The following is a 26,389-nucleotide window of genomic DNA, read 5'->3' as shown; positions in this document are numbered from 1 at the left end:
TCAGATATTTGCTCTTGTTACCTGTCATATAGTACCTCTAACGTTCATGTGTTCATGTGGATCATTAAATTGAAAAGAAGAGAAAAAAATTTAAGCAGGTCAGTTCTCAGTTCTGACAGAGTGTGGGAGTGCTGAATCTAAGGCAAAGCACCCTGCCTTCTCTCCTTTGCCTCATGCCTCTGTAAGTGCTCTCAATATTCAAAAATCCCAGGTTTGCTCTTAAGAAATAGCTGTATTTTTCAAGGAGAAGCTGCCTTTTGGAAACTTAGGGGAAGGAGAAGAACACAGTCTTGTGTGTTTGGTTTAAGATGTGATTTTGCATTTGTGAGACGAGCAGAGATAAAAAGCAGTACTGGGAACATAAATTGACCATTTTATGTGAACAGCCAGAAGGTGGAAGAGAAAAATCAATGCAAATGTTGGGGTGTTGAGTTCTCCCATAATCTGTGATTGCTTTTGCCAACCAAATTCACTCAGAGATTCTTGCCAAAAATGTTGGTGAACAGCCCTGTGATTCCAGTCTCTGGAAGGGCCTGGAGGGTGCAGAGTGCCTTTACACAGGCTCTGATGCGACATGTCAGAGTGAGAGGCAGATTATGACTAACACAGTGACAGGCCTTTCTCCTTGACACTCACTGGGCCTGTCAAACAAGGCTGACTGCTAAATCTCTGAGAAAATGGAAGCTTACAAGGGACCACACACACCTGTCAAGGGAAAGAGCCTCCAGAGCAGTTCTGAGCCAGTTAGATTCCTGCTGCTTCCCTCACAGTGTCAGATGCCCTTCAGAAGCAGGGGTATCCCTATTTCTGGGAATAGCTTGGCGGTTTCTCATTTGAGATTCTCCCACTACCTGCCAAAAGTGAAGCCCTGAAGTATCCCCTACCTCCCTCCACCTCCAAATCCACACCTAAAGCATGTGGCAGCACAGAATCAGCTTAAACCACCTGCCAAACACGCAGCCTGAATGACAGAAGAATGGCCATTTATCCAAAAGTAGACCAGTGTTTTTCCACTTGTTCCTGTTTGCAGATCTTCCTTCCCTAGCAAATCTCTTGGAGGAGGATTCTTTCACCATGCATTAAAATTTAGCAACAGCACATTACTTTCCTTTGCACGAACCTGTCAGAGATAGAACATATAGCCTCACCCTACCCCTACATCAAAAAAGATTGGTTTTGGGATGGGCTGACCATTTTTCAAATGCCTGTAAAGAGATAAGTCCACAGTCCTCTCACTGTCCAAATCAGACTTCCTCAGCAAGAACACAACACAGAGCCTCCCTTGCAGGTTTCAGCTTGATCTGTGGTCCTCATCTCCTCCTCTGAAGTCTGCCTCCCTTCTCAAGACATGGGAGACAGGCAAATGAAGTCAGAAAGCACACATCAAGGCTGAGACTGTTTCAAGAGCACATGCAGGTTATTGCCTCTTTTATTGAAGGAGACAGCATAGTTAGGACTGAGAGTTGGCTCTCTAAATTAGGAAAGACAGATTTGCAAAGGCTGGAAGACCAGCTGGTGCATGGATAGAAGACATTGGTGTTGTACTTCCTGACTGATAAAGCACTGTCAGACTTTCAGAAGTTAACTACAGTAAGCCTGCTTCTGGTAAACAGCATCAGCCTGACAGGGCCCTCTGTGAAGTCAGGAAGCTGTTCTCTCAGATTTCCAGAAGGCTCTGCATCATGTTCGAGGCTTCATGGGGATCTAAGTATGCCTCAAACACATCTCTCTCTGTTTTTGTTTTAAATCTTCTCATCCATCTCTCCTATCAGAGCTGGCCAGGAGCAAAACCACTGAGGTATGGATGGAGAATTTCCCAGAAGCCTTGCTCTCCTAAAACTCCCAGCCTCAACTCCAGATCAAAACTCAACTAAATTCAAGCCAAGTGGAGGTGCTGTTCTTCACCTTACTGAAGACAGTTTACTCACTTCCTTCCTTCCTAAACAAAGCTAACACCCACTGCAAATTACAGTACATGGAAATCCATGATTACTACATCAGAGCACAGGAAATGTGAACACAGCAAGCAAGAATTTTCTAGCCAGATATGCAGCTGGACGAAGCACACAGACATGATGAAGTTGAATCTCTGCTGCGCTGCAACACTGTCTTGCCACTTTTGCCTTTGCTGGCCAGGATTATAATTTAAATTGGTAGGTTCTGCCTACAGCATCTTCACAAGCAATCTTCACGAGCACAAGCCACTGATTAGACAGGAAAGAAATACTTTCAGCACCACCCACTAGTCAATAACCAGGGATTCAGCAGAAACACCAGAATGTGACAAAACATTCTAGAGACTTTCAGGGAGGTACAGTGGGATATCTCTATGCCCCAAACTCCATGGCAGTAGCTGGAAGAAACTTCCAGGAAGGAAATCAAGCATACAAGTTCCAAATAAAAACCACCCACAAACCCCATTTTTCTTTCTGCATTTGAGTGAAAAGTTCTGTTCAATGGACAATTTGTCAGCTGGTTTTCCCACACCAGGCCTTTGCTTGGGCTGTCTTTCTGGTTTGATCTCTGATTGATGAATCCTTCCTCTAATTTAGCATCAATCTGTTTAATAAAGAGACAGAATCTGAATCCCTATTACAGAGCAAGACAGAAATAATCCAGCAGCTGTAAAATGGCTAGTAAGATTGTATAGATATGGTGCCAGTTTAAAAAGTCCCTATAATAACCCTAAATTTCTGAAAGGTTGCTTGGAGCTCTGGCTGGGATGAAGAGCATAAAAGCACTGTACCTGCTCTACTTGGTCTTGTGAAGACCATGCCAACAGTTCCAGGAGATGCTGGGTAATTTGAATATGGTGGCTTGAAGCTGACAGGCTGCATTCTTCCTCTCTTCTTCCTGAGGAAAAGCAATTCTTCCATGAAGTCTCTCTCTCAGCAGGTAATGAATAATGTGACTCTGTGCTTCCCAGCAGGTGTAGGCATGCTTGCATGCTGTTTTAGCAAAGCAGAAGGCCTACAGCACTAAAGATTGTGCTGAAAGGAAAAGGAGGGAATCCTGAAAAGCCTCAGCCAATGGAAATGATGAAAGGGCAAGATATCCTATTTCTCCCCCAGCAGCAGCCAATCTGTCTTCCTCAAACTCTGACATGGTCAAAGGAAGGCCACAGACCTTCTCCTGCATCAGCAAGAGGGCTGCCCTGGCCTGGAGCCCAGGCAGGGGACCTTGCACTGGAGTCTGGTGAAGATTAATTCAGCTCTGCTTGTGAGTGCCTCAAAGCTGGCCAGTGAGGAAGGGGAGAGAAAGAGAAATCCTGAGGGCTGTCTCAGACCCTCAGGAAAGCCATACGAATTGACACTCATCAGAAGCGGGGATGCAAACCCTCTCTTCTTTTCCCAGCTTAACCATAAGCAACAAGCATCCATAGGGAGCAAGGACACACATCAGGCAAGCAAGGCAGGCATGCCTCAAACTTTGGCATCCTGTCCCATGCATGAACTCTATCTGGCCTGGTTTCAGCCCTTCTTCTTTCAAGCATGTGGGGGGACTAATTGTCCCTGACAGTCTTAAATCCCAGGCTGATGAAACCAAGAGCAATGTCAGAACAGATGCAGACCTTCGTGATGAGGCCAGCATACACTCATGTCTTGCTCCAAGGAAGCAGCAGAATTTCAAAGGCTGAGCTCCATTAGCTGAGCCATGAAGGCATCAGGCTGCATTCTCAAGCAGGCGTAACTCCACTGGTCTCATTAATTCCTGGTGAATTACCTGATTGTTCAAGACTCAGATAACAAACTGCCAATATAAGAGACATAATGTGGCTGATGCTTGATTTTAAACAGTAATGGGAGCTCTTTGGCTGCAGCAGAAAGGGAAAAGACCTTTAAATCCTCTTCACTGACCTTCACAGTCCTTGAATTAGATTGACATAAAAAAGAACCAACAACTGTACAAGCTCTCCCTTGCTTTCACAGCTGATTTGTAAGCTGTGAAAAAAAATAAGTTACATGAAAAAAATGGTGTAGCTGTGCTTGTTACAGGCAACAGTACTCGTTAAATTACTTTCATGCCATTATCTGCATTTTGAGGCTGATGTAAGCAGCATGACCCATGATAGAACTGTCTACCTTTAAAGGTCAGATGAATCAAAAGACTTAGAGAGGTTGTCTTGGAAAAAACTCAGAGGTACTCCAGCCACTCAGCCAAATTTTATATCATCCTGACTAAGGGGTTTTTACCAATGAGGAAAGAGTATTTTATTCCTCAGAGCAGCAAGGCAACAACTATGCTGTTCTGCCTCTCAATGCAAAGGGATGCATTTATGCCTTTGGTTTGGATTTAGCCAAGAAATTATTACATGTGGTCTTGGCTCTACTGGCTAAAGAAATTTGAATTGGAAGGGTTTGGGCATGGCAACCATTTCTATAGACCAGTAGCAATGAGGATGCAGGTCATACAGGCTCTGGGATGGTGTTCATTTCTAAGTCCTTACTGTCTGTTATGGACTGCTGCCTGTGAAGGTGTCCAGGCTTTCAGGAGGAGATGAAATCCCATTTGCACAAGGGTTAGACTATGCCTACGCCTCTGGCTCAGGAAACTGATTCCCTACTCAGCCACTGCATAGCTTTAGGCAAGTTGCTCAATTTCTTCACCCATGAATCACAAACAGTAATGCTAAGTAAAAAGTATTATTATTAATAAAATTATTAATCACATTGTATACTTAATATATATTATAAATATATAATATACAGTATATGTTATGTAATTACTATGACATATACAATAAAATAAAATAATAATAAAAAATTGGATTTTCAAGATCTTTTGGGAAAAAGACCTTCCTCTGTGCAGCTTGGTCTTGCTGGATGATGTGAAAAAGAAGTATCATTTGGTGACACTTAGAATCACAAAGAAGCATCAGAAAGGCAGAAACTGAGCTAACTGGTATTTCAGAGGTGAATGCATACTGTTACCTTTGTGTTTGTTATAGCAATCTACTGCAGAGACCTGCCATTGTCTTCTGCGTACAGGTTCTCAGGTTGCTATTTCCAATTGCACTGACTTGAGTAGTTTCTATTCTGGATAGTCAGCATGAATGACTCCAGCCAAAACTCAGGTAGACAGTGGGCTGTGCCTGCTCTGCTGGGGAAGTAGGCTAAGACAAGTCTGCAGCCTTTGCAAAAAGAGAACTCTGGATCCAGCATGCATGTAGGTAGCTCTCCACCTTCTTCATGTAGTAATTTGCTGTCACATATGACTGTGAATGCTACTACCCAACTTAATAACCTCTTTATGTAGGTGTTAACCATTGCTAGTCCACTGAAGAAGGGCAGGTTCCTCACTGACTTCCTCAAGCTCTGGGCTAAACATGGTGGGGACTGAATGCAGACTGTTACTGAAACTGGAATAAAGTAAGGCTTTATCCATGACGCAGACATTCTCTTTGCATTCATCTTCTCCTTTACGCAAAGGAAAAAAATCTTTCTGACTAAAGAAAATGTATTCAAACTTTCTTTATATACATTTCTATGTGTCTACACACACAAAAACTTGGTAATATACAATGGCTGTGTATATTGTTTCCATATAGTAAGACTGTTCTGTAGAAATAAAGCAATTCCTCATAGATCACACATTCTTGCTCTGCAATGTAGTCAGTCTATCCTTGCTCTGAAAAAACGGAAAGCTCCTAAACCAGCAGTTCAACCAGGAAAAAAAAAGGCACAAGGGAAAAAGAAAGAGAGGATGTATTGTGTTATCAGACAATAAATTACAAGTAGTTACTGCCTTCCCACCTTCCATATCCTCTGCATGGTAATGTAAGTAAATACCTGACAGGTTAGGGAGTGCTGTACTGAAGAGTTCCTTATTATGAATACAGAATAATTTGTCAATTAAAATTGTTGGATACTAGTTTCCAAACAGATCTTCTGGTAATGGGGCACCTTGATATGAGGGCCAGAAGTGTGGATTGGACTATGAGGTGGTATAACAGCACCTACAGCAGAGTAGTAGTGTCTGGCTGTTCAAAGATGCTCAGTTGCAATGGTACTGGAAGAGAACTTGCAAAAGGCCAATTTTTGGGGTAATTGTTTCTTGCCTTTCCAAGTAGGTAAGCCAAATAGGTCGCACCCAAGAAGGCATGACACACCATTCAGATATCCTTCCTAGCTAAATTCCAGCACTGATCACTGTACATCATCTGCTTGGGTTTATTTTGCACCCAGTCCTGAGTGGATGAATCTACTTAGCCCTGAGCCAGCAATTATAATAGGTTTTGCCAGCCAGCTCAGTGAGACAAAAATTAAGTGAGGATTTCAGCTGAATTACTTTACAAGATACCCTAATCAGTGCATAACAGTAAAAAAAGGCTGCATTTCAAGAGACATTTCAGTAACTCCAGAAGCATTGCCCAGTGGGATCTCGTTAGCAAGTATCCAAAGTGACATCTACTGGTGTAGATCTGGATTAGCGTAAAACGTAGAAACGAAGTTAGAAAAAGGCAGAGCTGCACAAAAAAGCGGACTAATGAGCCCCAAAAGGTATGAGTGGGGAATCAGCAGCTGGAAACTGATCCTGCTGAGTTCTGCTAAATAATCAAACCTCTAACTACTATGATTGAGGACGAAAAAGATACCACTTTGCTTCCAAGCTCCAATGGTTTGCTCCCTTTTCTGAATTTTAGAAACGGCATAAAGCTACAGTGCAGGAAGGAATCCATACAGCTTTTCCCATCAGATAAGTTCTATTAGTCTAATGTCAAGAGATAAGACCTGGTACAAACACTTTCATTCAGACCACCTAGAGAATTCTATATACATAGGTGGCTGCAACAACGAAGACCCAGACGTGTTGTGTATCCTGGCACTTCCAAGGGAATATGAAGATGAAACTACAGGGGTTGGGTAGGAACACATGCCCTAAAATCACTTTGAAGGTGACTATGTTTAGTAATGGCCTTGGAGGTCCTTAACAGGTACATCAATCCCTGTTCTGTGCTAAAAAGCACACCTGGGAAGGCACAATTCTCTCTCAACTTTCAAGAGAGACTGCTGAACTTAGGCATACCCAGATAACTTTGTTAACCTTTGGCTTTCCAGCTGTGCTTCTTCTCACTGAAGCAGACCAGTTTGTTAGCCTCCTTACAAAAGACAGCTGCTGCATCACAGACAAGGGTTTGGTTTTTTTTTTGAGATACAAAACAGAAAATCAAATCTGGCTAGAATTTCCAGAAGTGAGAAGTGAACTAAATCATATTGAAAAGTTCTGTGGTCTGGGAACAAGTTTGATGCTAAAGATCTGTACTCTAAGCTATGAAGAAAACTGATTCAGAAACTCAAGAGTATGGCTCAGAGGCAACACAGGTCAGTCAGGACTTCTTTGCAACAATCACTGGGGGACAAGTTCTGGCAGAAGGTCAGAACTCTAGTCCAGATCAAATCACTTTATCCCCTTGAATGCCTCCAAATACCAATATGACAAAGATCTGCAGTGTTATGGTGCTCTTAAATCACCCTGCAAATGTTCTTTCCTTCTTCTGAATTGTCCTGGTTTCAGCTGGGATAGAGTTAATTTTTTTATTAGCAGCTGGTAAGGTCTTGTGTTTTGGATTTAGTATATTAATGTTGATAATAAACTGATGTTTTAGTTGTTGCTGAGTCATGCTTACTCTACATCAAGGGCTTTTCAAATTTCCTATGCTCTGCCAGCAAGCAGGTGTACAAGAAGCTGGGAAGGAGCACAGCCAGGACAGCTGACCCAAACTAGCCAAAGAGATATTCCATACCACAGAACATCAGGCTGGGAGAAGAAGGAAGGGGGTGACATTTGGAGTGATGGCACTTGTCTTCCCAAGTAACCATTATGTGTGATGAAGTCATGCTTTTGTGGAGATAGCTAAACACCCGAATTCCTTGTTTTGCTTTGTTTGTGTGAACAGCTTTTGGTTTACCCATTAAACTGTCTTTACCTCAACCCACAAGTTTACTTACTCTTCTGATTCTCTCCCCCATCCCACTTCAGGGGGCAGGGGTGATCATGGGGAGGTGTGTGTGAGCAAGTGGCTGCATGGTGCTTAGTGGCCAGCTGGGGTTAAACCACAACTTGACTTTGTTTGGGCTTACTCCACCTTCCACTGTCCTCAACAGCCTGTGAATGGAACGTGTCCAGAACACAGTAAGCACCACAGGACATTGCCCTTGCAGCCTTCTTCACCCAGATCAGCGTATGATTTAATTGCTGCAATGAGTGCAATTCTTCTTGGTTGTCGCTGTTATTGGGGTTATGACTGTTCCCACCCAGCCCAGTGCCCACTTCTTGGAAAGCACAATATAATCCCTGTCTTGCAAAGCATCACTCTGGGAGTGTCATAGCCAGGCCTATTGCTTTCTCATAGCCAGAGGGCCAGTTGTAAACACTCTTTGGTCTATAGCACAAAGAGTACCTGTACTGAACTAAACTAAGCAAGGAATTTTTTTCTTTGTTTGTCTTTTTTATTGTGAATTATCAAAAGCTACAGTGGAAGCAGAAGAGTCAAGTTAATGATACTTTTCCATCTGTGCAATACATACACAACTCTGAAAATCATTTTAAGACCCACACACTGAACAGTAGCCACAGCTTCATTAGATCACAAGTGCTGGATAAGAATTCACATCGCTGGTTTAATATCAGTGATTTTAAAGGGAAGAGATCAGACAGAATGTTTCTGTTTATGGAGATACAAATTTTATCATTTGAATTACAGAAGATGATTCATTGCAGAGGACAATCTTCTTTGTTTGAGATCCTTCACCTTCTGACATGCAAAGAATACAATTTCTGCACTTTTTTTCTGTTGTGGATAGTCTCCAATGAAAAATGTGCTATATTTCTTCCTCTGAAGAAAGACTGCACTTTCACACAGCAAAATTTCATTCCTTTGTACAGGAATTTTTAAAGCCCTTGGCAATATCTGCATCTGAAGTCAGACAAGAATGAAACAACCCATAGATGTACTAATACTAAAGAGTTTAGCTAACAATGTAAAGCTGTTTCATAGCAACAAAGTTTTATCAAAGTTAAGTTTGCACTCCTGAGCTTGGAGTTTAGTTTTAATGGTCTGATATTGCTGGAGAACAGAGTGAATCCACATTCTGGTATTTTTCCTGTCCGAAGATGGGATTTTCGCAGCTATGTACCAGTTACATATGGAAATAGATAAATGAAATAGTAGAAGTAAATAATTGTATGATGTTGCATGTTGATTATCTCATGTGAGAATCTAGTACTGCAGCTATAAATCCTGATTGCCTTTTTGTCTGAGTGATCTAATGCCAAAAGTGAGTTCAGCAATCAGATTTAAAATAAAAACAAAGAATAAAACCCCAGCACTATGAGGACACATTCCCAACTGGAGAGAACAAAAGCTCTAACTTAGGACTTCTCACATTGCTGGTAATCCAAATGTTCTCACTTTTCTAGAATTCCAAAACCACCAACCTTATACCATGGACGACCTGAAGATCACATCTTAAATATCTACAAAGTACTGAATAGATTTCATGGCTCTCCTGGGAGATGGACAATTCCAAATACTGCAAAGACTCTTACTGCCTAACCACTGAGAGTGTTTGATGGCCCAGTAGAGAAAATGGGAAGAATTAATGGCACACATCCAGGGACAGAAGGACTTACACTTAAACAGAACAAGGACTGCACATTCTCCTGCTGTGTGATATGGTGCTTGCAGGAACAAACATCAAACCCCAGACTCCACCATTTTCCTATCACCAGCAAAGGGACAGGGAAGCCCTGAGCTTTTCTTACTATGTGCCATAGAGGCTCACTCATGCCACAAGTTGTTAACATTCTACTATCACCAAGGCTTTAATCACGTAACTCTTCTGCTTTTGTACTTTGCAAACAAAAAAAACCTCAACAAAATTCTTTGTTCTACACCCAGATAAATTTCCGAAGAAACCGTGTTTGGGATGAACTTAACAACTATATTCGTGAAAGCATAATAATAATAACAACACTGAATTAAATGCTTAAATGAGGAAATCTGTTATATTGCTGTCAGAATTTGGATACTGCTTAGTATATGAGCTTGAGAATACGCACTGTTCTCTTCACGGCAGAGATGAAATACTGAACTTCTGCTTACTAAGAAAAGCTGACCCTCAGCTTGTGCACCAGGAGAGCTGACGTTCCTAGAAGCATAATTGTATGACCATGCAATTAAGCACTATGCCACAATCTTTGCACAGCACCCAACAGGGTCAATTACAATGGTAGAGACAAATCTAATTCTTCCAGCATTTGAATTTTCCATTTGCCACCTTTCCATACTTCTCATGCAGCTGCAGGCTACAGGCATCGTCCCACTGGCAGCCAAGACAGGTAGTGTTAATTACAGAGCATGTACTAGGGCTCTCTGAGGCCTGGGTTCTACCACAGTGGTGGAAATAATTAATCATGTAAATAAGTAATTATGGATTATTACATGAAGAAAGTAATTAGCTTTCATTGCTGAGATGTGCAAGTATATAACACAGAAAAAGATCATCTGTCTATAGAAGGCAGTATTTCACCCAAAAGCATTGGAAATAAGATGGCTGCTCCAGCACAGCAGGTTGATAGAACTCGGTATTAGCAAGATAACGGGGATATTAGCTCTCCAGTCCCACCACCAGGGTGCTGGACACAGACCCTGACCTACCAGGCATAGGAGCACTGAAGACCTCTCACAGCCTTGCCTGCGCTGGTCAGGTGAGGCACCTCTGTCCAGACACAGCTGTGGTAAGGCCCAGAAGATCTGTGAGGCAGTAGTGTTGAGATCAAGCCCAGATGAGATCAGAAAGCAAGCTCTATACATGCACCTTGGGGCAGCAGGAAGCTGGAGCATTCCCAGTTTATGTCCTTTACACTCTTGCAATCCATTTTCAGTATCAGATGCTGGACATTAAGTAGGAGCTAGAAGACAACTGCCTGGTGGTCCAGTTATTTCAAAATGTCATGTCCAAACATCATCCTTAAAAATTCATTTCCATATGAAAATGCTGCGTAAGTTTTATAAAAATACTTGATTGTTGCATAATTCATTTTGTCCTTTCCCTAAATCGTTTCTCTGCCCAGCTGCCATGCTGGGCTCAGGGCACATGCATCTCGATTTAACAGATTGGATTTAAAAGCTGAAGTTAGCACATGCTGGAACATATCTGTGGTATCTGTCCCTTCCAAGCTCTGCCGTAGCTCCCACATTTTCTGAAGCCCTAAACAAGAGAGTGCATTTATCACACTCATTGCAAAGCCATGGCAAAAAGATCAAAACAAACATGATGAGCCTGTCCTTTCTGTGGGCCTCACCAAAGAGCCATATTAACTAACTGATGAAACCGTCATTCCCTGGCTTGTTTCCCTGACATCCTGCAGCTGCACTAAGGTAGTATCTTTGCAACTGTGGGTTCATGACCTATGCACACACTTTCAAACTTGTATTCTGCATAAATAACCTGTTCCTACTCACTCAAGTCACGTGCTCATTTCTCACTTTTTTATGTGAGAAATAAGCAAATATCATCATGGAGATCTCTAATACCTAAAACTTCTTGGATTTCATTTTTACCTGCCAGCAATAACTTGTGTATGTACGAGATAGAACCCCTGTTTCAGTTTTCTTTTCTACATTTCTGCTTTTACTGGAGTTGGTGAAGAAATGAAGGTAACTTCTAAATAAACAAGAAATGGATGAAATAATCCAGCCCTTTTTTCTAGTCTTTCAATATTTTTTTCCCACATTTCCAGCCACCAAATTCACAATACTTGAAGACAAAGTCTTGTATATTATCAAATCCACCTCCTTGTCAGGACAAAATAATCTCTCTCTTTCACAGAACTCTCAAACATAAAAAAAAAACACCACACACCCCAAACCCACATCCCAAAACCAACTCCTTTCTACAGCTTTATCCATTTTTTCTGATTTTGTAGAAAACAGCTTTATCTTTCAAACACATACTACCTGGGATTATTCCCAGGAGAAAGAAAACCACAGGAAATTGAGCTCCTGTGTTTTCACAAGCTGGGTGCACTCTCCAAAGCAGGACTTCCTGTTGCTAATCTGAAAGATAACCCAGCACATCACTAGAAAAGCTGCAATCCAGAATTTCAATGGAGGTCAAATAACATTCCTCCAAGTGTTCCTGTTTACTCTCTCTGCAGAGCCAGCCCTTTGCTATATCATCCAGGAGTCAACGCATTTCCAAGAGACTTAAGCAGCCAGTACCCAGCCTGACTCAGCAAAATCTAGGTAGCTGACAATATCCCAGGGAAATCCTCGTTGGCTGGTTGTTTCATTGAAACTCAGGCTGTATACATCCTACTCATGAATGCATGAATTCTAGTCTAGATCACCTTGGATTTGCAACAGAGGGCATCTTGGATTTTTCAGACGCTTTCACAGCAGTTTGCCCAACAGCAAGAAAAATGCAGCAACCCCGTCTGCCTCTGGGAACATTTCAATGGTCTAGCAGAAAGATGGTGACAGATGAAAACGGGGCATTAGGCCCATCTGCCTTCAAGTCAGAAATTCATCATCTCTCCCCCACCCCCAATGTCTAATACAGACCTATGTCATTGCTTTGAAACAGTTCCACCTGTAAATATACATTAAACATATACCGCACACATTGATATGCTTATATTAATATATTACACTGTCTAGATATGTATTCATTAAATACATTATAAAACAACAAATATTGACCAGGTAGGGGTTCTTCATCTGTCTCTCTCTCTGCTAACTAACACCCTCTTTTAAATTATCATATGAATGCCTTTCTCTGGCAATGTCACAGGCTGACAATTCCCTGTAAGTACGGTCTTTTCTTAGAAGCATACTCCCAAATTTCTTTATTTGCAGAACAATTCTTGATACTCTTTACAAGATGTACTATCCCACTGGAACAATTCATCCTTATCTGTGCTTCCCTCCTGAACCATAAGGATTAGGTCAGAAGTCTGACTCAGTGCAAACATAGTTTTGTTTATGGACAGTTGCTCTGAGCTCTGTGATAAGATCTTGAAGCTTTCTCCCTGACATATTCTTAGGGCACTGTAACGTGCTCAGAGGTAGGCACTGCAGAGGAAAGATCTCTCAAGACTTCCTCATTCTGTCTACAGGTATTTTCTATTGTTCTTTGGTATGTGATGTAAGTCAGCATACAGGCCTTCATTATCAGAAACCCCTTCTCCAACCATTACCCACATTTCTTTCAAAGTTATCTGAGTGCCAGGACCTCTTCCTATAAAATTAAGTTATTCTAAACAGACAGTTTTGACCCAGTCTTGAGGGTGAAGCAGTAAAACTACCTTCTCCCTCCACACATCAATCCCTAAAAGCTAAAGTATAGTAACAATAGCTTCAACTATCTTAAATTAAGCTCATTTCTCTACTAGACGTTTGTTTTGTATGTTTCTTTTCAATCTCATTCTGAACTCTCACAATTATTCCTTTCTTCCTTGTGCAAAATTACAAGATTACAAGAATCAACTTAAGTAGAAGAGAGTGCTTCTCAATGGTTAAGTCCCTCGGGTAAATGAAACGTGGTTTCTTTCAGATTAACGGCCTGTGAGTAGTAGAAGCCTAAATATGAAAAGTAGAGTAGATTTGTCCCATGTCACCTGTTAACACAAAGAAAGCTTTGGAAGCAATACAGAAGATACTTGGACTGTATCTCTCGGAAACACTGAATTATGCCTTTCTCACAAACCACAAATGCAAGCTTAGAAAGCACCTGCATGGGGACAGAGATGTCACTAACATTTAAAGTAGTGCAAGTAATTAACATATGATGAGAAAACCAGGCATTTTTGTCCCCTTATCTTCACTCTCTTTTTCATCTTTGCAGAGGACTTATCTGTGTGGGAGGTATGTTTAAACAGGAACAGAGCTCGAGGGACAGTGCACAAGATTAGAAAGTTCAGTGTGGCAAAGTAATTGCCTGGCTCTATCCAGGTGCTCAGGGAACTGGTCACAAATCAGCTGAAAACTGCAGTTCTCCATGAGCATTATGAGTTACCTGGTCTGTGCTGAAAGCCAGATCCTTACCTTGTCTCGAATCCCTTGTCTCATAACTTCTCTTTCAGCCTCCATCTTGGCATATTTGGCTTTCCTTTCTTCTTCTTCTTGCCTGAGAGCTTCCTGTCGTTCCTCTTCTTTCTTGGCAGCATCTGGATCTTTCTCCTCATCCCCACCCAGCATCTTCCCCATGTCTTTGGTAGCCCCTAGAGAAAGCACATGAGAAAGTCAGCCCTGTAAGAATGTGGGAAAACCACCACAGTGCCAGCGTCCTCCTTCCACACTCAGGACCTTATTTCACTTCTGCATCTGCAAAGGTTTCTCCTTCCACTGAGAAGGAAGCACACTCCACACAGAGGAAGGAGGTGGACAAAGTATCTTGCCTGACCAGGTGGGTTACCCGGCAATGGTGGGAGAAGCACAGAAGTAAGAGGAAGAGACCATCTCTGTACACTTGCATGATGGCAAAACAATTAGTTTGCAGTCCTGAGGGGGGCAAGCTGCCATCCACACAATGTTTTCACTCCATCAGCTCAGTAAAGTGAACTGAAGCTTGATTTTGAAGGGTCTTTAATGTTACAGGTAGATGATGCATCCAGAGAGAAATGACACCAGGGCTAGGAAAGGAATTTGAAATTTTGATTGCAGGGATGAGTAATCACAGGCTTAATTGTTGCCAGAAATTACACATCCCATGACAGGTAGGAGCACACAGCATTAGCAAACATTTGGAGTTGCTGATGATTTGTAGGCTTCTACCACGGATCAGAAAGAAGCAGCATCTCTGCATGTCTCTTGTCTACCCTTGGACACCACTGCCTCTAATGCCTAGTATCTAGGAGGGACCCTGGCTTGGCTTTGCCCTCTTTATACCACTGCATGAATAGTGGTCCCAAATTTTCAGCCTATGTGTGACTCCTGAGCCAGCTCTTTGTTATTGTGAAAAACCCTTGCACAACCACGCAAATGGGGAGGCTTCTTATGCCCCTTTGTCCCCACAGGGCCGCATAAAGCCATTTACCCTGTATTTCAGAGGAACCTTTATTGGCAAATGACTGGCAATCATCCAGCTGGGGAGGAAAGCAGGTGCCAGGGAAAGGGGTAGGGCATCTACTCTGGTGCATCATCACCATGGCACTGCAGGGCTGCAGCAGGATCAAGCATGGTTACATGGATGAAGTGAAGACATGTATCCTTTGGGAGTTGTGTCGGACTTTGTCTACATCATTTATGAAAGAAAGTACCTTCACTGTGGCAGAACACCGTAGGTTGCTGGTTTCTGTCACAGAATGATACAACCATGGATTCATTTAGGTTGGAAAAGACCTTTAAGTTTATCAAGTCCAACATTTAACCCAGGAATGGGTTGACCCAGTCTGAACCCAGGTCTTTAGTTCCTGGGTCAGGACAGCTTCAGACTGGCTCCTTGCTGAGGAGTTAATCTGAGATAGCCTTGTTGTAACACACATTCACATGCACATACGTGTATACACATTTAACAACTCTTGCCTTGCATAAAGCTAAGTCATCTGGTCTTTTCAAAGGCTAGGCTGGAAGGACACACTGTCAAAGTTCTTCCAAATAACTGTTGGCATTATTAGAGGCTAAGTGAAGGGAAAAGGTTTTCAGAACCCCCTTATCCCTCTCTTCTAAATTAGCTCTTCAGTGCGGCAACAGTGCAGAGGACTGTGTTTGCTCTGGCTTTCCACATCAGTACTTGGGATGGCAATGGTGGAACCTTGATTGTTACAGGAAGAAACAACTGCAACCTGTCAGAATAACTCCTCCTGAATTGCCCCAGAGATGACAGTTATCAGACTAACTACTGCCTCTAACAACTACCATGGAATTTGTTGAGAGGTGAGCAGATCCTGTGGCTTTTCCCCTCCACATTTCTTTTCCAGGTCACATGTTCTTCCAGAGTCCTAAATTGAAAGCAGTTCTGAATCCATCTCCCATGAAGAAGTATGGGGAAAACAATCATTTTAAGCCTGCCAAGATCTGGCTATTATAGGTGGGGTTTTTTTGCCGGCTGGGAAATAATAACAGTAAACATGACTGTCTCCATTCAGCTAGCTAACCACAAGCCTTTCGACACTTGCATCCTGTTGGGAAACCTGCGGATAAGAAAAGGACATAGGGACCCCCCAAAAAAAACCAGCTGGAATACTCATGGTCCCCAGCTACTGTCAGCCTTCCTCTACTGTCATTTTGCATCCTTCCTCTGCAGGGTCAGAGTAATACAGAGTGTCTTGCACTTTGAGGGCAAATTTACTCAGAGCATCTGGTGATTTCTTTCCTGGGATGCAAGGAAGGCTAATGGAAGGCTAACTGAAATTGTAAGCAATCTAGAATTTCATAGCAAGTGGAAAGGGAATGCAGACAAGTTGAGTACCACATCCCTATTGCAGGAACCTCCCTAAGCAGCCTTATTGCAGAACCTATTTGGGTTCAATATATCAAGTTAATCTCTTTGTAGCTTCTCTCCACTTAGAGCCATCCAGACAGTGTAATACACTAGCTACTTATGAAGCAGAATTCAGCAGCAGAAAGAGATTATTTCTTCCCCTGTAAGCACTACTTCTAGGCTATCACTGAGTTACAATATCAGCTCAGCTCATCATGTAAGGATTGAAATTGTGTAGACTTTCTTTTATCTCTTAGACAAGACCAAGATTTTGAGTGCTTCAGGCAGTTGATTTTGCAGCTATTCAGCACACAGGACACCTACAAGCACAAGAACACAGTTTCAGGAATCTCACAGACTCTCTTAACTCACCACTGATTTCAAAGTTGCTTTCTAAATGTGCAGAAAGCTGCACTGTGGTATCACTGTTAACTGACTGGAAGCAAAAGTTTACACTACATTTTAACTTTGATCTCTTGTGTTACTTCTGGTATAGAAAAGCTTTTTTTTTCTGTCTCATTTGTTCTTCATCCTAAATTTTAGGCTTTGTTTTTAATGTTCCCTGGATAACAGTTTCTGGTTTTAACAGTTCAGCAGTGGAGGCCCCAGAGAATTCATTTGCATGCAACTGAGATGCTGCAGTTACAGGCACAAGCAGAAGGGAAGAGCAGAAGTTCTGTCCTTAAGCCTAATTTTGAAGCTTCCAAGGAAGCAGAGGGGAAGGACACACTTACTGAATCTGTTCATATGATATGCCTGGGTCTTTTTGTCTTCTTTCACACCCCAATCATAACACCTACCTTGACATGAAGAGAAGGCAGACAACGCCAAAGTAATCACTAATCAGTAACGAGCTTCAATCAACATTAATTCCAACATCTCTAGACAAAGCCACAGGAAGAACACAGAAGTGGCTAAAGCTCTAGGACAACATGTGCAAGTTTTCACCTTTCCGGCTATAATAAACAGCCCTGTCCCTGAAGGATAAAAAACTTTGGTAAGGGAAAACATCTCAGACATGGTTTGTTTAGAAGGCAAGTGCCACAGCAGGCATTTCAAACTAGTATTCATTCCCTTCATCCATATGGGCTGAAGACTGAGGCAATCAGGTGTTAAGACAAGTAACTATGAGTGCACTTAAGACACATTTCCATGGGAGGCTTGTTGGTTTAAGCTGTCAACAGCCGTCTGAAAAACAGTATTTTAGATGTTTGGGAACGTGTGGGACACATTCCCTAGTGAAACAGCTGGAAAGCAGGTCAGCTGTCCAGAAAGCAGTTTTGCAGTAAAGGCCTTGGGATCCTGGTGGAAAAGCTGACCATAAGAAGGCAATGCATCCTTGCAGCAAAGAAGGTCAACAGCCTCCTGGGCTGTATTAGGAGAAGTGTTGCCAGCAGAACGAGGGATCCCTCACTTCTACTTAGCCTTGATGACACCAAATTTCAGAGTGATGTGTCCAGTTCTGGGCTCCCAGACACAAGAGAGATATGAATCTACTGGAGTGAGCCACTTAAGGGCCATGAAGACAATTAGGAGACTTCAGGATCTTTTATATGAGGAGAAGGTGAGAGCTGGGACTGCTTAACCCAGAAAAGAGAAGGTTCAGGACGTCTCAGAAGTGTGTGTAGATATCTGATGAAAGGGAATGAATGAGAGGGAGTCAGACTCTTCTTTCTGGTGCCCAGTGACAGGAGAAGAGATAATGTGTATGGGGAATCCCATTTAATACAAGAAAAAAAAAAAAAAAAAAGTGTTGCAGACAGAGGCTGTGGAGTCTGTCTGTGGAGATACTCAAAACTTCATAGACCCTGAGCAGCCTGCTGTAGGATGCTCTGTTTGAGAAGGGGATTGGACTAGATAGCCCCTTGTGCATCCCTGCCAACCTCAGATATTTTGTGACTCTGTGAGACCTCACAAATAAGTGGTTTAAATGGCAACGGAAAGTGACTGAAGTGAGTTTGGCAAGGAAGAGGGTGAAAAGCACATACCAAAACACATCCTACATCTGAACTGAAGGAAAGTAAATTCTTAAACTGCCTGACCTCTGTCACAGGAGCACCACTTCCTATGACCTAAGTCTTCAATAGCTGACTGACATCAATCCAGCTTTCACACAGAAAACAAAACTCACAGAATTAGCTTGCAGGAGCAATGCTCAGTTTGTTACTTGTTGAAAAAAAATCTGCTTAATATTAACATGCAAAGTTATTTGCCACAAAAGCTACACAGAAAAGGATTAGGATTTTTAAGGATGAGTTACAGAAAAAGATTAGTAGAAACATCTTGGGCATTCTTAATTAAGCAAAGCATGATGGAAATTTGCACACATCATTGCTTCAGGTAAGGTAATTAAGTGAAATCAGAAGAATTTCTTTTGCACAAATCTCATTTCATATTGCAAAAAAATAGCATCCCATACCTGTCTTTCAGGAGGGCTGAATATGTGTGTGCATAGATCTCAGAGGATGTTGCAGAAGCTTGCCCTCTTAATCACAGGTGTCAGAGGAAGGAACAAGAAGTTTACCTGAAACAGGCATGCCCTGAAGAAATTTTGCAGGGTTTTTTTGGTATTACTATTCGTGGCTGAGCCATATTTAGATCAAACAGACAGGATAACTGATCTCTCAGAGTTTCTAAACCACAGCATGATTTTTATCACTTCGTCATAACAATTTGGAGCTAATCAGATAGCACTGTCCTGGAGCAGGAATGGGTCACTCATTTTTGCAGCATTACTTCAGAACTAGAACTAAGAATGTTTTATTGGTACCAATGGAGAGAGACCTTTTTCATCAAGGCCATAATGTAAAGCTTATGTCTGGTATACAAGAAATCCTTTCCCCATTTTAAGGCACATGAAAAGGTGAATTTGCTATTAAGAAAAAAGCCTTATAACAATCATTATGGGACTCCTTACTCTGTCCAGAAGTCAAGACATTTAATTGCTAATTTGTCAGGAAAGGTTAAGCTGGTGTTTGTATGAAGACTTCACTGTGCAAAGCAATTTCATATGGAAATTTTCCCCCAATATGAATCATATCTAAAAGAATCAGATTTGTTCAAGTGTTTTTATCCAAAATCCTTAGATACTAGAGATGCTTTCAAATTATTCCCCCTGGCTGCTGTGACATAAACTTTGTCCTCTGTTGCAGCCAAAATACACACCAATAGGTGAGATTATTTTAGACAAAATACAAATTAAACTTCCGTTCCCCTTGTCCTCAAAATGTGGAGCTATATTTCCAACATGTCTACCTTCTTCCAGCAAAGTCATTACATCTGCTGGTTACACCTGAATCAAATAGACTGGCTGAGAGAGCAGTTCTCACTACCAGGGTGAAATCCAGTTCCCAACAGCAATGGCTAGATTCAAGTTTCTGCTCAGAGATGTATCCATGTGTGATTGGTACCTGGCTTCCCATTACAGCAACTGGAAGCCCACTGCAACCTTCCATTGCCTCTGTCTACTGCTTAAGAGACAGGTTTCCTACAGAGCCTGAATCACAGCCCAGGAAATCAAGGCCAAAGCTGCCTCAAGCTTCAGGTAAAGCACAGTCAACCTCCGGTGAGTTTTGATGAGTTTGCATACCTATTTGCTGTGTCAATACCTCATGTAGACTCCCTGGCCTATGTGTTTTATACAGCAGGATTCATCTCCATCTATTCTGATCTAGCAAACAGTCAGCAAAACGTCAAGCTGAGATCCAGATTTATATACACATCTTAGTCAGAAATAGAGTAAAACCCCCAAACTACAGTCTACAGGAACTGAAGGGGGCAGGGATGAGTGTAACTCTCCCTGGCATAAAATACAGACAAGAAACAGCAGGCTCCCAAACACGTTATGTTTGGACAGCAATCCCATTTTAATGCACTTCCTTTCACCTTTAAGCAAGAAAAAGGTGTTTCCAGCACATCACCAACTTCCCCTGCAGCTAAGACAAAGTGATAGATGAATGATCACTAAAAGGTATTTTATAAAGAAGCTAGTTCAGTCTCAAATAAAATGGAAAGTACTGAGTATGTGTTCTACAGAGAGACCTAACCCACCGATCTCTAGAAATCGGATTTTTCAGTGCTATGCACTTCCATTTTATAATGCCTTGCAAAATCAATTGAATCATCCATGAGTTTTTCTGACTCCCAAAAATGAAACAGCCCCAAACTTACTACCCAAAGCTCATTATCTTGTAGACAAATAACTCCTGAAACTTTGTTTAAATCCAGCAGGAATGTAAATTTTCCCTCTTAGGACTGGGTGAAAATGAAACAATGGCTTTGAGATTTCTAGCAACCACATGGGCCAAACAGGAAGGAGCAAAGAGCAGTCAATGATGGATGGGCTGAACAATCTTATTTTTGTCTTTCACTCTGAGAGTTGTTGACATTACAAGATGGCTTCGATGACTTACACTTCCCCATAGTTTTTTGTATCACTCTTCTTTGAAAACAAGACCAGGCAAGAACAAGCAAACTGAGCTTTTCAGGATCTCTGCCCAGGAAGAGCTCCTATGCTCCATTCTCTTCTAAGTCTTATGGTCTGTATATTATGAGCTTTTCTGATATGCCCTGCTGCCTCTCCTTTCTTAAGTGTCCCCATCTGTAAAGCAGCAATGAACCTAGATGCCAATCTCACTTCGACAATCTCACAAGACTTTGTGTTCCACACACAATGTAAGGCTGCTCCTATTTTCTTACTTTCTTTGAGTCAGTTTCCATCAGGTGATGCCTGTTTCAATGCAGGGTTTGGTACAACCCAATAGGGAGTTACCAGAGTTGACATGAGCGAACAAGGTTACAATTTGCATAATCCAAAATCACTATATCCAGAACAGGGCAGACTAGGGCCAGCGCAAGGACCCTTTACTGCATGGAAAATTTTTTCTTGTCAAGGATGAGATCAAAATAACTCATCCACAAAGAACCAGTAAATGCTGTCAGCTGGTTGGAATAAAGGTGCTGACTTTTCCACACCACTGGGGCAGCTTGGTTGTCTGCCTGGTCTTTCCATCCCATTGACAAAAGTGGGAAGGGCAGAGAGGGATCTGGAATATAGGCCATCATACCTGTTTTGGAAGCAAAAGTCTTCCTTATATGAATACAAAACAATGCTTTTAGGAATGTTTTGGAAACTAAAGAGTACTGCTTCATGCTTGCTATAGAAAGCTGTTTTCCTGCAAATGTTTGTACATTTCTTCAGTGATAAGAACACAGACGCCTCTACTATCTGCCTCCTGCTCCTTCCACTGGCAGATAAAGGTGTGGGGTCTTTTCCTTCTGCAGTTTTATTAGCCACCAGATTGCTATTTTCCATCAAAAAAGTAAATGCCACATCAATCCTTTCAGGTGAAAAAAAGCCCTGACTTCCTCCTGTTAATTTTAATAAAAATACAACAGCCCTTCAGGAGAGCATCACATGATATTCCAAAGTGGTACTTGCGTGAATGAAATAGGGTATTTATACATTAGTACTGAACAGCTCCAAAGGAACAACCACAATTTATTAATTAACTATAACTACAGACCTACTGAAGTGCATTACCAATTTCCCTTTCATAAACAAAGAACTGATGCCAAGTTAACTTGAGGACCTCACTTAAGAAATCACAAATGGCACAGAAAATGGCATTGTTCTGGTGTTTTTGGCACAGTGGGGACCTCTGAGAAGGATTATTAGCATTGTATTAAATGAAGAAATTCTTAATGAAGTTCAAAGCTCAAAACAGACAGGAACTCTTTCACTGTTTGCTTTTCCATATCCATGCAGCACAAGTGTCTTGCACAACTGAGAAGGTGCACATTTATACACATTTCTGCTCCCTGAGCCAGTCTATGGTTTTAGGCTTATTTCCAGGTCAGTGGGATGCCTATCCCTTTCAGTGTCAAGTCTTCCGAGATACCACAGAAAAATAATATTGGAAGGATCTTGGTGAGGTCCATCTGAACATATTAAGTGTTGAGCCATGGATCACAGGTACTGTGCAAGTTATGTGGTGGCAGAACACAAATGGCCAAGACGAAGGAGCAGAAAAGGAACACTCAAAGCTTCAGTTTAGTTTGTTTATAAATGAACACTGTTGAGGAAAAGTTGCACAGGAAGGTATAAATTTGGGGTTTTTTATTTTGTTCCTTTTCCCCACACACTAAATTGTTAGATTACCTTCCAGATAAACGAGAATGCAAGACACCAGCCTGGTATATCCCTTGCCCCAAGGATCAGTCTAATGCTATTCCTGTCAGCCTTTTGTCTGACTGCTGTCAAAGGATTGTAGAATCGAAGACAAAACAGTGAATAAAGCTGTGGCCACTGTAATACTCATCACATAGCAATACAGACATGGTCTGCTTTCAGTCTTTTTGTTTTTCCTCTATCTCCTTTTTCCAGGTTGTTGGTTGGCTTGCTGTTTTCTCAGAATCTGTAGTAATTCCCATTCCTTGGCCTGGTAGAATTCACTGACTCAGTTCTTTCTGTTCTCTGAGTGCTTATGCTGGAATCTCAAATATTCCTTACCATCAGCTAATCAGAAAAGATACGGTCTGTGGATACCCAGTACCTAGAACAAAGGCTTCACTGAGACCCGTCCCATGTAACAGATAGCAAGACAAACAGATCGAGGTGATAATAAGAAGTTATTCACAGAATCAGCACTATGACAAGACACTAAGTGATCATTTGGGTGATCAAGACTTTAGGGTGATTATCAGTACAATATCTATTCTCCATCTTTCCTTCTTCCAGATTCTGGGATTTTTTACCACACCTCAGTCTGTGTTCAGGCTTTAATGCCATAAACTTTCAAGTCTTGCCATTCCCTGTGCCTTCTTCAGAAAAGGGTCCTAAAAAAGCAGGTTTTGCTCTGGCTGTCCATGTTTAGACATATAACTCTTTATTTTACTGTCCTTGGGGACCTTTACTTCAGCCATTCCCCTTCCTCAGACCCCAGCTTTCTCTGCCTCTGGTATTTTACTTCTTTCTTTCTCTCTCTCATACTGTATCCAGCCAGACAAACTGCATTGCTCAGAGGTCATCTTGTTGGGAAATAAACTGGTAAATTGAGGAAACTCTGTGTAAAGGTACTTGAAATATTTAAGAACATTTGAAGGTATTTGGAATTCCAGCTATTTGGAAACAAATGCCTCTTCTCACCACTATGGTAATATTACATTTCCTTTACACACCCTAAGGCAGACTTTAGAGGCTGATGTCGAACGGCCTTTTTCAAACTTGGTACAAATCCACGTGGAGGCCCACAGAACTTCCTAGAAACTATTTTTCCCCACATTTTTCTGAGATAGCAGTAGGTTCTAACATGTGCAAGAGCAATGTTTCACCCTGCAGATGGGTATTAAAGCCCAATAGGTGAGATAGATAGCCATGTTAACAGAACATAACGATTTTCCTACTTTACAAGCTACTGGAGAGCCTCCTTTGACAGACAAAAGAAAGTACTATTTTTGGAGCAAGACCCTGCCAGCCTCTTCAGCATAATTTCTTTTGCTAAAATCTTAATCTCTATGGTTCTTGCTCTGTGAGGTCTCCATGTCTACACAGTGACGATTTTTCTCTAACTACGTAGAGATGTACAGTACTTGCACACAAAACAACATCTAATCTGAATGGTACTTGTGCGATTTTGCAACAAGTAGTTAAGTTCCTCTTCTGTTTTCTCTTTCTAGCTTACAATTATCAATTCATGTATTTAAGTGAATTCTTCAGTTAATATATGATTTATTCCTTTCACTGGTGCTAAGTCCTTTTTATACTGCTTTAGCTAGAACAATAAAGTTGCCTATGTAATGCATGTGGAGAAATAATTTTCAGGTGACATTCATCTGACCTGATCTCAGACCCAGAGTGGCACTATCCTGGACATATGAGGCTTTCTCTTCTTCTTCATAGAATCATTTAGGTAGGAAAAGGCCTTTAAGATCATAGAGTCTAACCTTAAACCTAACACTGCCAAGTCCATCACTAAACCATGTTCATAAGCGCAATGTCTACACATCTTTTAAACACCTACAGGGATGATAATCCCACCACTTCCCTGGGCACCCTCTTTCAATGCTTCACCACCTTTTTAGTGACGATTTTTTCCTAATATCCAATAGAAAGCACCTCTAGCATAACTTGAGGCCAATTCCTCTTGTTCTGTCACTTGCTATTTGGGAAAATAGGCTGATGCCCACCTTGCTACAACCTCCTTTCTGGTAGTTCCTGAAAGCAATAAGGTCCCCCTGAATGTCCTTTTCTCCAGACTAAACAACCCCGGTTCCCTCAGCTGCTCCTCAAAAGACTTCACACCATTCACCAGCTTTGTTGCTCTTCTCTGGACACGCTCCAGCACCTCTATGTCCTTCTTGAAGTGAGGGGCCAAAAACTGAACTCACTATTCAAGCTGTGGCCTCACCAGTGCCAAGCACTGGGGAACAATCAATGTCCTTTTCCTGCTGGCCACACTATTTCAGATACAAGCCAGAATGCTACTGACCTTCTTGGCCACCTGGGCACACTGCTGGCTCATATTCAGCTGTCTGTTGATGAATAGACGCAGGCTCTTTTCCACCAGGCAGCTTTCTGGCCACTCTTCCCCAAGTCTGTAGCATTACATGGGGGACGCCGCACTTATCCTTGTTGTTTGTTACTGGTTTTGTTTGGGGGGTTTTAATTGCCAGTAAGAACTTCCATTTCATGACAAACTAGAAACAACCACTGGGCTAATACCTATTTGTTACTCAGAATGACCTGATAAGGCTTTTTCCAGGTTGAAGCAGGTACTGCATTTTACAATCAATTTGTGAAAGATGCCAAACACCGTTGATGGCCTATCAGTGGTATCTCATTTGCATGCGTCAGAGTCAGTGTTCGTACCTTGTATTGTGCTGTGCACATTCAGTTTAGTATACTTAATATTTTTAAGCAGTGAAAGGTTCACTTCAGTTGATTCATTAGCTTGCAGACCTCCTCTGCTGTAAAAAATAAAAGCACTTCCTAGCTGAAATAGCTTATACTCCCTGATGGACGTTCATTCATTCCCTTTCTGCTTTGTGGCTCTTGTGAAGCCTATAAGGCAGCATGAACCATTATGTTCTGATACGTAAGTGTATTGTATGCCAAACAGCTACTAATATCATAAGATGACACCATTTAATGTCAGGAACTACAAGATGGTGGCACATGACGAGATGATTGAGAGGAACATGCATTGTAAATGTGGGAGGACAGAAGCTGCGGGAAGGTTATCTTCTGCCTCTGATGTGGGGGTAAGGTTTTGCAGGAGAAAGAAACCTTGTACTAGTAGAGGTGTCTTGGTACAGTCTGCTGCATTTTGGTTTTGAAAGGTTAAAAAAGTCTCAGTTCCACATATATACACATCTCACATTCTGCACGAGACTGGTTTCTTTTTAATCTGAGTGCATCGTTCTTCAACACACAAACCACAATGAAGCACTTTTACTATTGCCTTTAGACACACAGGCCCTTATGAAAGGCTGACTGTTACTTCAGTCACTGGTAAAAGTAATACTGCTGGATTATTACTTTTATATTATATATAGTGTATATATATATGATATAATATAAAATATATTTTTATATTATATTATAATAAAACTGTCCGGATAAACACTGAGCTTACTTAAGAAGGTCCTATTGAAGATGAGAAAACTGTCTCAAAGATTACAGTTTTTCTGCAATATTTTAAACATAATTTATATTCCAGCATTTTTATAAAAGGCTCTTCTTTGGTGTGCATATGTGTTCAAGTAGCACACCTGCAACTCTAACCCTGACATACAAGGCAACATCTCATGATGCATAGGTAAAGCTCAGTGTAAGCAAGGCCAATGTGTCTAGGTTAGCCTGACCCAAAAAGATGCCTTGGGTTGAGGACATAACATTAGTCAAACCCAGCTAGCTCATCACCTTACTGGCCCAGATAATTCTAAAGCTAAAATTTAGACTT

General features: G+C 41.6%; 1 protein-coding gene across 2 annotated transcripts in view; it reads right to left on the bottom strand.

Annotated features, from left to right (window-relative positions):
- CPLX1 (complexin 1) overlaps positions 1 to 26,389 on the bottom strand; it is a 115,486-nt gene that overhangs the window by 30,017 nt on the left and 59,080 nt on the right. For both annotated transcript variants that reach the window (XR_008744886.1, XM_055791504.1), the window contains exon 3: positions 14,051 to 14,226. Coding sequence is in view for 1 of the 2 variants with exons in the window: in XM_055791504.1 (XP_055647479.1) it covers positions 14,051 to 14,226 (176 nt within the window). In the remaining variant the exon portion in view is untranslated. The remainder of the gene's footprint in view (positions 1 to 14,050; positions 14,227 to 26,389) is intronic.

The sequence above is a fragment of the Falco peregrinus genome, chromosome Z (assembly GCF_023634155.1).
Source record: "Falco peregrinus isolate bFalPer1 chromosome Z, bFalPer1.pri, whole genome shotgun sequence".
NCBI lineage: Eukaryota > Metazoa > Chordata > Aves > Falconiformes > Falconidae > Falco > Falco peregrinus.
Note: the sequence above shows the minus strand (reverse complement) of the source record. Positions and strands in the feature narration are given on the sequence as shown.